Here is a 12,540-nt window from a genome sequence, read left to right as displayed (position 1 = left end):
GAAGTGTTAATATGGCAAAATTTCCAGCCCGCTTACCGAGATCTCGGGAACCGAGCCAGCCCGCCCTCTCATATGAACACATCGAAAATTTTACAAAGGATTTAGAGGTAAGCAAAAAAACAAAAAAAAAGGTTGGACGTGCAGCACACTTTTTTGTACATTTCTTTGCCGTTGTTTTACAGGACTACAACATGAAACTTCCAGAAACTTCTTAGTTACAAGTTTTATGAACGAATTGTCGTACGTGTTCTCGTTCACTAGCTTTTTTTTCGCTACCGCTCATTTTCACCTTTGCATTGAAAGCTGCTAGCATTTCTCATTTTGTTACCGCCGCTACAATTAAATTTTCATGTTATTCTTCTAACAAAAAAGTTTCTCCTTTGCTTTTTATCTCTCGCTCTGATCTAGATCTCAGTCGCTCTTTTTCTCGTTGAGCTTCGCTGGCCTGCCGGCTACTTTCTCTTTTTCTCTGTCTTTCTCCTGCTCTATATTTCAAATTTGTGGACATGACAATTAATCTAAACTAAATACTGTAGACAACACGGATACAGAAACAATTTCCGCTTTCCGTTTTCGTCTTTATTGACTCTTTACTTGTCTCTGATTTACAAGACGCCGGTGCCTATGCGATTTCCCGCCAAAATAACGTCGAGTCGGTGCAGGTGATTACCAAATTTTCTCGGATGGGTAGATTACTTCATTTTCTTACCAATGGTGCTCCGCTAGCTCGCTTCGTGCGCAAGAGCTCCGCTAATATGTTGCATTCCTATTTCTCAAGGTGAACTTCCGAATTACGATTTCTTTTTTCGGAGCAAAGGTCTCACTAGTTTTGTCAACCAGACCTGGGCCTGGTTGCTTAAAACGTCCGTAACAACTACGGGTTTACGTACGTGCACTCGTAACTTAAGTCAGTTGCATGAAATCACTTAAGTGGTCCACTGAGGGAATTCGCTTTAGTGGGTGCACTAACGATTTTTGTAAGTGTTTACTTAAGTGTCGTTTATGCAACAGAATTTGCGGGTGTTGCATAAAACTTTTTTTACGGGAAAAATAGCACGTAAATTTACGGGACCTATGTAGGTCCCGTATCGTTACTGTTTTTACTAAAGTTAACGAGATCTTTTACTGAGAAGTGAAAAAAAAGTATTTTTCTTCACGTAATTCGTTCTAATGCACTTTGTTAACCTCTGATGTACACTTAAAGGCCGACTTTGTGAAAAAAGAAGAAGAACTATCATTTTCAGTAGTTTCTGAAGAAAAATAACGTTTGCATGCAAATTTCATTTTTTGAGAGGCTTAAAAGTGTTCGAAACGACTTTTAACTTTCTTTACACTCACCGATGGTTAGCTTGAAAAAAAAAAAAGAGTGAATCATTAATAAAGTACTATATCAAGGTAACGTGTGCCCTGAAGTGAGCGCGTAAGTTACCACGTAAAACAGAGACTTACTAAAGTGCTAAGTGCGTTCCATGCAACACGGATTCGTAAGTGACCTACTTAAGTGAGCACTTAAGTGCAGGTTTTATGCAACCGGGCTCTGGTCAGCAAACTTGAAGATGTTAGGACGGAATCCACTAGGAAATTGAGTAATGTTAATTTTCAGTGGACAAAAACCCTGGGCTAAATTAGTATACTAGGTAATAGCATGATTTGTAGTGATATTTGGCATGAAAACCACGAGTGCTATTTCGAAATTGTTATACGTAATTTCACGAGCCGTTAGGCGAGTGAAATTTGAGACAATTTTGAAATATCACAAGTGGTATTTATGCCAAATATCACGTACAAATCATGCTATTATTTGTTTATACTACTACCTGCAAAAGGTTTGTAATTTTCACATGTAGGTATTTCAAATTAGGCTGAAATACCACTGCTCTAAGCCAATCAGTAGTAGTATAAAAGATGTTTAAATCCTCTGTAGCAACAGCAAAGAAAATTTCTCATGGAAGTCCGAGAAAATGAATGTCAAATTTCACAAGAATTGTGATTACATAGGTAAAGTTCTGAAAATTTCCTGTGTAAGATGTAACTTTGTGAAATTTGACATTCATTTTTTCGGGTTCCTATAAGAATTTTTTTGGTGATAAAGTGTGGTTGTGAATGGTGAATATTTGAAAGCATACAGAATGACTGCCTACTACAATTTCTAGTTGTGATTAAATAGTTTACACCCGCCACACAATTCATGTTTACTTTGCTTGATGTCTTTTAAACAGTCTTTGTCGAAGGCATTTGTCTCCTGAATTAATTCTTAACTGGCTCGAAAAGCAAAATTAAATAATCACATTCTACAAGCAACCGAAGGATAAATTCCAAGCGGGTCTTTCAAGTTTGCATTGTTGTCCATAATGGATGTTTGCTGTTACAGTAACTTTTTTTAATATTTTTTTTCTTTTCAGCGTACTTGGGCAGTTTTGGTAAAGGTGTCCTTCCCTGAAATTGCGTAAAAATCAAACAAAAGCTAAAAATATTTTTAAGGCAATTAATTTTCTTTAGCTTAATAAACGCGCGGCACAGAGAGTACTAATTTTCTTTTCATATCCCAGCTGAAGTCGCTCAGCTTTTATATTTACCCAAAGACAGGTGAGCTAAGACTCCATCAGATTTCGGCAGCGGTTGAATAAAACTACAACCATTAGGATTTCATTGAAATGTCAATCATACAGACATCTTAATCTAATTTTCTTTCCGCGACAACAAGAAAAGTACACAGAAGAAAATGGAATAATTGATTGTGTTTGCAAAGATGGAAAAAGCTCAAAATCCCTCGTCATTTGGGAAATAGAAGGTGTTAACCTGTTTCATAAAAAAGGGACAGAGATTTCTTATCCCAAAAGACTGCGATGAAATGAAGTTATGGAATCTGATTTTCACTACATTTCAGTGGAATGCAATTATCCTTATGTCCTCTATGGCTGCTGGTTCGATGATAAAGAGACGATTATCACAAAATTTGGCGTACTTTGAAGCAAATGAAGGTAACAGTGACCACACTATATTTTGATATTTTCTAACTTTGTAGAACGACCTCAAACATATAACAATTATTCACCGAAGTGGAGGTGGCTAGTAGTGGTATTTACCGAGGCCGCGTTAGCGGCGAAGTTAATATCCACTACTATTCACTGATTCACCTCCAGTTCCTCCTAGCGAGCGACGCCAAACTCGTGTAAGTTGCGAGCAAAATGCCTTCCCGGTTTGCTGCCGTAACAAACAAAGAAATTTCACAACTAATCAAGCAAGCTGTTCCCGAAATACACGGAGGTGACGAAGTTCGGTTTGGAAGTTTTAACAGGTAAAGATTTGTCTTTTTGACTTGAATTTATCGATAAAACCTGTGAAAAAGTTTTTGTTTACAAATGCAAATTAAGCTTAAGTTGACTTGTTCATAAACAAGCTTAACGCTAAATTTAATAATCATTTTTACAGAATGATTTGAAATACAAAAAGAATTCACAACTCCTTTTGAAGAAATATCCCCGCGAGAGCCAAACAAATGCCTTCAAAAGATTCATTTGTCGGCAAGAAAAAGCGACGACCGCGGTCGTTCGGTCATCGGGCGCCAAAATTGTAATCTTTGGCAGCAGTAAATGAGTTAAAAAATCATCATTTTTGTGCTCAACTATCTCACTGTTTTAGTATATACTAAAACAATTATTCACCTCAGTGTCGGTGGCTAGTGCAGGATATTCACTGATTCAGTAGCTAATCAGAGCGCGCGAAAACACTATCCACTGTTTTAGTATATACTTAAGTGGTCTTAAAACGTACTGTGAGTACTGTTTCGCGCTTAAATTAAAAGCTTTCACATTTTGTTTGCCAAACATGTCGATGTCTTGAATAAAACATCTATTGTGCTACCACTTACACCTAAGGCAACTAATTAACTGCCAGTGAAAGTGGTGGAACCGTAATGACACCATAATAGAAACGTTATTCTCCTCAGAAGCAGAATTTTACCGTTTGGTATAAACGTAAGAAATCAATTTAATACGTACTTATAAAGGCTGGTTTTCACTAGCGACGGAGTCAGAGTCGGAGTCGTAATTAAGGTGTAGAACTTTGCTTCCGATTCCGACAATCTGGCTCTCATTAGATCGTAAACGACGGAGTCATAAGCGGAGTCGGAAGAAAATGGAAACGTTCTGACCTTTCTGTCTCGGATTGCGTCGCCTTTATGACTCCGCTTGCGACTCCGATTTTAGATTTTCAGGAGGTCATAAGCGCTCTTACGACTCCGATCCGATTCCGTCGCTAGAGAAAACCATCCTTAATAGTCGTGGATGCGGTTTAGGCAAAATATGTATGTCTGACGGAAACTAACTTGACTCTCAACTAAAGGTTGTAGACCTCGATGAAAACACTACAAAAAACCTGATTTTCTTCCTTTTGAACAGAGATTTTTCGTTGGAATAAACGTTACAACTAAATTATTAAGGCCTTCATGAGCGATCCCTTTTCAATTTGTCGTCCAAAGCTTATGGGTTGTTCGACTACGTCATTAAATTGCACGTATAGCTAAGTTGCATACGTCAACAAATGTATAGTCGTAGGTCACCGAGAAATGTAAAGTTGTAGTGCTGACCAATTCGGTCTCAGCATTTTATAATGAATAATTCTTTCTATTAATTAAATTCATGAATTTTAATTTTGACTGAAGTAAACCTTCAGAACAAATTGATACATACAATTACGCGTATTTAAAAACAAAACAAAAAAAAAACATTCATTATTTATTTTTTTAGCTTGTGCTATACATGCAACTTTTATTAAGTTTTTTATTATATCTTGCAACTAAACTTTACTTCACTTGTCTTTATTGAAGCCCTTTTATTATTTATTTACTCAAAGGATACTCGCTACAAAGTCATGTGATTGCCTTTCATCACGTAACACGTGACTTTGACTGTGGGATTATGTGTTTGCAAAACAAAGGGTGTTTATCATACAACTACAAACCAATGAGCAAAAACCACAACGAGTGCCAGTTGAATGATGCCAGCAAAGTCTCGTGTCCAGGATGTTTAACTGTTGAACCTGGCGTCATTTATTATGACGTTGTCATGGTAAGTTACATCAATCAGAGCAATAAGTCGGCCCAAGGGAAGCAAAGAGAATTTCGGATCAATTTAAGTGTCTGGGAAACTGCCCACCTACCCCTCCCCTAAGCTAACATTATCACTTACTTCTCACTTAGGGCAAAATGTTGCCTTAGGGAAGGGGCAGGTGGGCAGTTTCCCAGAAACCTAAATCGATAGAATTTCAATAGGGAGCTTAATAAGCAAAGGCGTTTTGCAGAGACGCGCGTCAACCGGAAGTGAGGATGTTTTCTTTTTAATATGCCTTGACGATACAAAATTTGTATTGGTTAGTTTCTTTACACTTTTAGATACGATTTAACTGAAAATTTGGGCAAAACCACTGCTCAGGAATGTAAAAAGTCTACTTCCGGTTGACCTGCGTCGGTCAAAAACGCCTTTGCTTAAGTTCCCTAGTATCAAGCCAGATCATTCTATTTCTATTTAAATAGTACAGTCGACTCCAGATATGATAACTCGAACCGCCGCTAACTGGAACCGAAATCGATTTCAGCTGGATTTCCTTCATACATTTACTATAATTTTACCCTCGGTAACTCGAACCTCCTGCCAACTCGAAGAAAATTTAGTTTTCTTTCTGTCATTATTTCTATATATGAATATGCCCTCGATTTAGCTCGAACAACCATGCTTTAAGCGTAGACCGAGTCGAAAAAAAGTGTACTGCAGTCCCAAACATTAGAGTTACTTTAACAACTTTGTCTTTACTTCTTCAGTTTAGTTTAAATGCAGTGTCCAGCAACGTGAATTTATCAAGTTTTGAAGTGTACTGCATTTTTTTAATGATGTTACTTGTATTCATTTCTCATCCTGTTTTCGAATTTGCGGTTATTTGTTTCCTCCTGCTGACTGGAACCTTTTTGTAGCTTTACTTTTTGCTTTCCCATGTCAGATATGAATGCTTAAAGTTACGACCATACAAAAGGAAAATTCCCTTCAAAAACTAATACACTGTCTCTTGAAAAAACGGGCTATTATCCAATGTCTCGAGTTACCAAAGCTACTGTAAGCTCGTCGTTAACCGACCATTGTCAATCGTAGTCAACCATGATCTTACAAAATTTGAAATAAAAAGAAAATAATCCATTACGTCTTAACTTTATTTATTTATTTATTGTTCATGTTCCCTTTTTTTTCCAGATGAACAACTGCATTGGGAGAGATGGTGAGAAGTCCAATTTGTTGATCAATTACAACTAACTGTTTACTTGTTGTTAAATTTTGCATTCTTGTTGCCACCATGACATAAATGATTTATATATATGCAACCATGACCATAATAGAAAATTAGTAATAATAATAATAATAATAACAATAATAGCGGAGCTCCACGCGCGCGCTTCGCGCGCGCGTGGGCGGAGCCCCATTGCTAAGTAAATCTACCCATCCCAGAAAATTTGGTAATCACGTGACCGTACACCGACCGCCGACCGACCGTCCGTCCGCACCACAGGAAAACCAATGTTTACTCTCACATTTTAGCTCGTTTGGGAGCCCAAGAGAAAACTAAATGGGCTCCTTTTTCACATCAATGTTGTGATCAATTGACAGCTGTCAAAACAGGGCATCCGCTGACCAGTATCACCTGACCGTAGCGCGGGCTCAACTGTCGACCCATCGAGGTCGAGTATTTTTTTGATGTTATCCGCTGACAAATTACCAGTTTGAAATGATCGCAGGCTCAAGTTTATTTTTTCCAAGGATTCATATCAAATATGTTTTGTTTATGTCACTATGGCCCCGCACTATTAGAATTTTGATTTCAAACTGACTTCGGAAGCGAAAATTCAGCCAGTTTTTTTAAAAGTACAGGCGGGGAAGACCTTATCTTACCATGGTCACGCGTTGGTCACGCTCTACGTCCAATTTTTATACTCTGATTGGTCAAAATTTGACAGGTGAGTTCATGCGAAAAAATTATGCAGCATCTTGAAAATTGTTTACTTTGACAGCTGAAGCTGAAGAGTTTTGTGTCAACTTGTGATGTTTTTAACTGTCTTTTTCTTCTGGATGTACAAAATGAAATACAGCTGCTATCAAGAGTCTTCCGTTATTCATGGCTGGTTTGTTTACTGGGTTTTTGGTTGAGGAACGCGTCGCTTGTCAAAATTTGGTAATTCGATTTCGGATGGCATCGTTTTCGTTTTTCACCTTGCTTAATGCTTAAGAGGGTTTAAAAGTCTCAAGCAACTGTGGCCTTCCTTGATAGCTTTCAGGAACTGAATCTCGAATGGTAAGCCTGAGTAACTATTGTATTTGATGTTTGTTTTTGTTATATCTAATTTCATGAAGTCTTGCACATTCACATTGACAGTTTATGCGGCAAGTTTATGCACGTTTGTAGCCGTAGTTTGAGGCAATGATCTGACCTAGTATCAGGTTTGAACGGTTTGATATAAGCTTACAGAACTTTAAAAAGCCTTCAGATATATTTGCTCACCACAGATAGAAAGAAAACGTTCCGAAGAATATTTAGTTATAAATTTGGCTGTAGAAGGAAAACTTTGAGCAATTTTCTTGCTTCGAGGAGTTCACCTTGGAAAACAGTAAACACCCGCGCCGGGAAGCCGGCTTATAAAGCTTCACGCCGAGACTCAGGATTTTTAGAGACACTTTAATACTTGTCTTCATGAATGAAAATTGTTATCTCTGTAAAGGTTTCACCGAATCGAATTATATTTCTTTTTTTGATTGTTAGTAGTCTCTCTTGCAATTTTAATCGCTTGTCTGTGCCGTTTGTTTTCATCGTTCATGAACATCGCTTCCAGGAGTACTCAAAAATGTCGCGCGTATCAAACGCTTTATAAGATTACACATCGTTATAACTGAAACCATTAAATAACAAAAAATAATAATAATAAATTCGCTATTATGTTGAAGCTTAACTCTATTAAAGTTCATTCAAACACTCGACCACACTGACAGCTCGCACTTATAGAAACGAGAACCGGCTAGCCATATGGGTGATTTTGGAAATTTTTGAACGGTTTCGCTTTACGATTGATCGTCCTGAATATTGACTGAGTGCAATTTGTCTTGAAAAATTGTGAAATACTGCATTTTGTCCGAGGTCTGTATGATAAATAGTACTGTTTCACCTCAAATGTGATGTATAAAAATTATAAAAGGTTGGTTGAAACACCCCCAGATTTGTTGGCAAGAATTTGTAAAGTAAACCTGTCGAACGCAAAAAAATTTGGCGTGATTTGTTTTCCAAGAATTTGTTTTTGAGGCCTAATCTACTGTGATCTTGAATGTGATCGAAGATGTTTTACTCTAAAATAACTTAGCCTTTCCCTCAAAAGTCACATGAATGTGCCCTTATTAGTTGAATGATTTGTGGATTAAAAGTTTATTTTTTGATTTAAATTATAAATTCATTAATTGGAGCTTCGCTTTTAGCCCTGGCTAAATCTATATATTAATCATAATCATAATAATAATAATAATAATAATAATAGTGACAACAATGTTTCCGATGGATTGGATTATACATAGACAGCCAAGGATTATTCAACAGGCTAGTTATCCTGTCGGAATTTCTTTTTCCCATCCAATTCTTTCCAAACTAGTGCTGGAAAGCATATAGTCCTTTAAGCAAAGAAATCGTTTCATTTTATTCTTTTGCTTTTAGGTGAAATCTCGGATTACGACCTTAATTTTCCTTCCAAGAGCACCAGAAATTACGTCAACCAGACCTGGCCTATGAAATTGTCAAAGTTTACAATTTGCTTTTGGATGCAGACTGAAGACACCAATAAAGGCGTGACGTTTAGCTATGCTATTCCAGGACAACATAATGAAATAACGATCTTTAGAACGGAACTGGCAATAAACGGTGAGACGAGGTAAGGATCGAGCCAATACTGCCAGCACTCTCTCTTAACACTGCATGAAACGATCCTCAGTTTCTTGGTCCGAGATAGTAGCCAGTCTCTGTGGCCACTTGATGGTATTAGAGCTCAATCAATTAAGGCTAATCTCAGGGTGAGTGGTGGTGGATGAGGGGGCGGGGGTTGAAATGTCCCTTCTATAAACATCTAAATGCTGTACGACTCAGTAAATAGTCACAGGATACTTGAATTGATGCATTTCCAAAGTTAATTTCGGCGCCATTGAATCCTATATCGCATGCAGAGAATTTAAGTAAGAATCAACCCTGTGAACGGATTCTCTTTTTAACTTCTTCTTGAACGAGGAGGAGAAAAAGGCGGCTCAGTAGAAATCGCGTCAAGCTTTGGTATCGCAGCAATGAGACCGAACTTTTGGTCTCGTCAATCTTGTTTTCTCGTGTGAAACTGGTTTTTTGAGTACGAGCATCCGTTTGTAAATAAACAGGTGGCCATAACTGAACCTGCTGTAATAAGCGCACGGCTACTAAGACTAGTTTCGAACGGTATCGTGTCAACATGCAAAGCATGTTCAACATTTTCTAATCTTAATTCCTCGAGCAAGGAAATGAAAGGATATGCTGGAAGGGTAGGGAAACACTCACAACGTCGGCACTGGCAGCCAAATGAACTGTGGGTTTCTTTTTGCTTAGTATACAACCAACTCTCGCCTGGATTCCTGGTTATCAAGGATACCCCTATAATACGTGCGGACAGCTTCTGAATACCCGGTGAAAATTACAGATATTTGACTAAAACCAAGTGTCCTGCTGTTATGGACTCTCGATTAAGGGACCGGTCATTATTTATCGCCGGTGGGGAGGCTTTGGTCCAAACAAGGTGAAATTTAGCCGATCCTGACTTTGAATGTTACTTCGCTGAAGTGATCCCCCCTAATAACAGTTGATGACTTTCGCGATTCCCCCGTCCCATGATGTCTTTATGTCCAAGCAAATTTGAGTGGTCCCCCCTCTGAATCCTTCCAAAGTTTTCAGTGATCCCCCCTTTTGGGTTCACAGTTATGATTCCCCCTTTTGTTCTCCTAAATATCAAGTGATAACCCCCAAATCAACCCCCCTCCCTGTCCCCCCAGGCGATAAATAATGACCGGTCCCTAAATCAAGGACTTACGGACACCTTTCTCGGCCCCAACAGCACTGTTTTGGTGTTTAAACTCTCGTTATAACGGACATCAATCAGCTTCTTAACGCTACAAGTTATGTCTAAATTATGATTCAGTTTATTCATTTGTTATCCATCTATTTTATGAAGGAGCATTGGTCTAGGAAAATACTACGATGGAATAAGACACCATATCTGCGTAGCTTGGGGAAATGAGAATGGAGAATGGAGTATGACAGTAGACGGCGTAATGGCCATTAACGGTACCGGCTTTAAACCCGGATATGTAATTCCTGGTCGAGGGTACTTGGTAATTGGTCAAGATCAAGACAAAATGGCAGATCCTAATAGTTTCCAACAAATACAGAGCTTTCATGGAACACTCAGTGGACTTCATGTATGGAGTTATGTGTTGTCCGGCGCAGAAATAGTTCGCATGTCCAAGGGCTGTAATATGGGAATTGGAAATGTCCTCATGTGGTCTGATTTTCTGATCTCAAGGCATGGTGATGTTGTTGTCAAATGTCCATCCAGATGTGAGATTTAGTGCGTAATACACAAGCTGGTGACTTACTCTTTGCGCAGTCTAAATGTGAACGAAATATGTTGATATCGACTGCTTTTCTGTCGCTCGTTAAACACACCAATGGGAAAAGCGCCCTGGGAACGAGGTTGCGATAATTCCATGATATATCAGTTTGTTTTGTTGTTGCTGTTGTTTCGCTTTTTGCTGCTGACGTTACCCCCGCTGGGGGCCCCCTTTCGAATAAGCGCCCCCTTCGAATGTGTTTTTATTAATTAGAGCCCCTGTTCCATTAAGCGCTTCCATTCCAATAAGGAAAGAAGGAGTCATGGATGAGAGGACAACAGTATATATATATATATATATATATATATATATATATATATATATATATATATATATACAGCCGTTTTCAAAAAGGTTTTCATATAGAGAGATATATAGATAGATATATACTTTTGTTTTCTTGCACGTGCGCCCGTGTGCATTTACACTTGTTATTGTCTAACTTGTGAAAAAACTTGGTTGAACAATAATTTTTCTTTTCGTCAGGTTCTTTGTTGCAATTTGTCAATTGAAAAAAATAATGCACGAATATTGTCTGCAATTCTCTTGATTTGCATTCTCTTGAAAATTAAAGAATGAGGAAATCGGTCACTTGTAGGTCATATCATTGTTGTCGTTACAAGATAAGGGGAAAAACGCAGATGAAATGAAAAAAAAAGTGTTTTCGAAACCGCTGAGAAGGAAGATGTGACGGTGGATGTCCATATTGGATGTGTGGGAAGGAGCAACAATATTATAGCAGTTGATTAAAACGGACCAAGACGTTGACTAGGTTCATAGAAGTAGATTTTATCATAACCATGATGAGCGGGTCATATATATTAATGTCTCACCTTTTTTCGTGTAAAATCGCGGCAACGTCTCATTGAAGACAGAATAAACTGTCGGCCACAAATGCTTTCAAGTTAGTTTACAGTTTCTCTTAAGCACGCCCATGGACAGCGCATTTTTTAATACACTCCATCAATAAAAATGCTTCGTCACTTGCTACAGATGCCATGGCATTTGGCCTACCAATTTGGTGACGCCGTACAACTCGCGGATCGGCTGCTTCGCGGGATGTTTTCCTCATTCCCAAAATCAGCTATATAATTCGCCATTGCAAGTTTGTATCGCAGGGGGGCATGTATTTTTCTAAAAAAAAAAAAATTCAAAACGACATTTCAAATTGGAAGAAAAACCCAGAAGACCAAGAAAATTTATCGTCGAACCGAGTTTTTCACAAGTTGGACAATAACAAGTGAAAAATACACACGGGCGCACGTGCAAGAAAACGAAAGTATATATCTATCTATATATCTCTCTGTATGAAAACCTTTTTGAAAACGGGTGTGTATATATATATATATATATATATATATATATATATATACAAGTTATAATATATGTACCAATAAGCGCTCTTATTCTAATAAGCGCCCTCATTCTGCTAAGCTCCCCTATTCTAATATTATAACATTAAGAGTACGGGTACGTATCAATCGAGGTTCATCTTCCTTTAATTGCTCACAAACGAACGGTAATGCCGCATTACAAAACAAGGATCCTTTCGAGGGGATCATCGAAGCGGACGTCGGAGATAGCGCACCGGAAAGATTTTATTTACGGTAATTGAAGTAAGTGGCATTGTCAAAGCTATCGGCGTAGAAATAGATTAAAATTCGCTCACGTTTAATGAACATTCACCGAACATATACAGCGCTGGTGTAGTACTCTTAATTACATGGGTGCTTTAGTATGCCTTTGGGCATCTTTATGAGTTTAGGTTCTTTCATATAGCCCATAATAGAAAAAAAAAACAAACAAGCAAACACAGAGGGTCTTTTGAACATTGTGT

General features: G+C 38.1%; 1 protein-coding gene across 1 annotated transcript; it reads left to right on the top strand.

The window, feature by feature from the left end:
- Positions 1-2,634: 2,634 nt before the first annotated feature.
- Positions 2,635-10,947, top strand: LOC140946446 (C-reactive protein-like). The gene is made up of 5 exons (XM_073395570.1): positions 2,635-2,981; positions 4,855-5,069; positions 6,243-6,267; positions 8,737-8,950; positions 10,265-10,947. The coding sequence occupies exons 1-5, from the start codon at positions 2,852-2,854 to the stop codon at positions 10,659-10,661; spliced, it is 981 nt and encodes a 326-aa protein (XP_073251671.1). The 5' UTR covers positions 2,635-2,851; the 3' UTR covers positions 10,662-10,947.
- Positions 10,948-12,540: the final 1,593 nt, after the last annotated feature.

The sequence above is a fragment of the Porites lutea genome, chromosome 8, assembly GCF_958299795.1.
Source record: "Porites lutea chromosome 8, jaPorLute2.1, whole genome shotgun sequence".
Taxonomy (NCBI): Eukaryota; Metazoa; Cnidaria; class Anthozoa; order Scleractinia; family Poritidae; genus Porites; species Porites lutea.
Note: the sequence above shows the minus strand (reverse complement) of the source record. Positions and strands in the feature narration are given on the sequence as shown.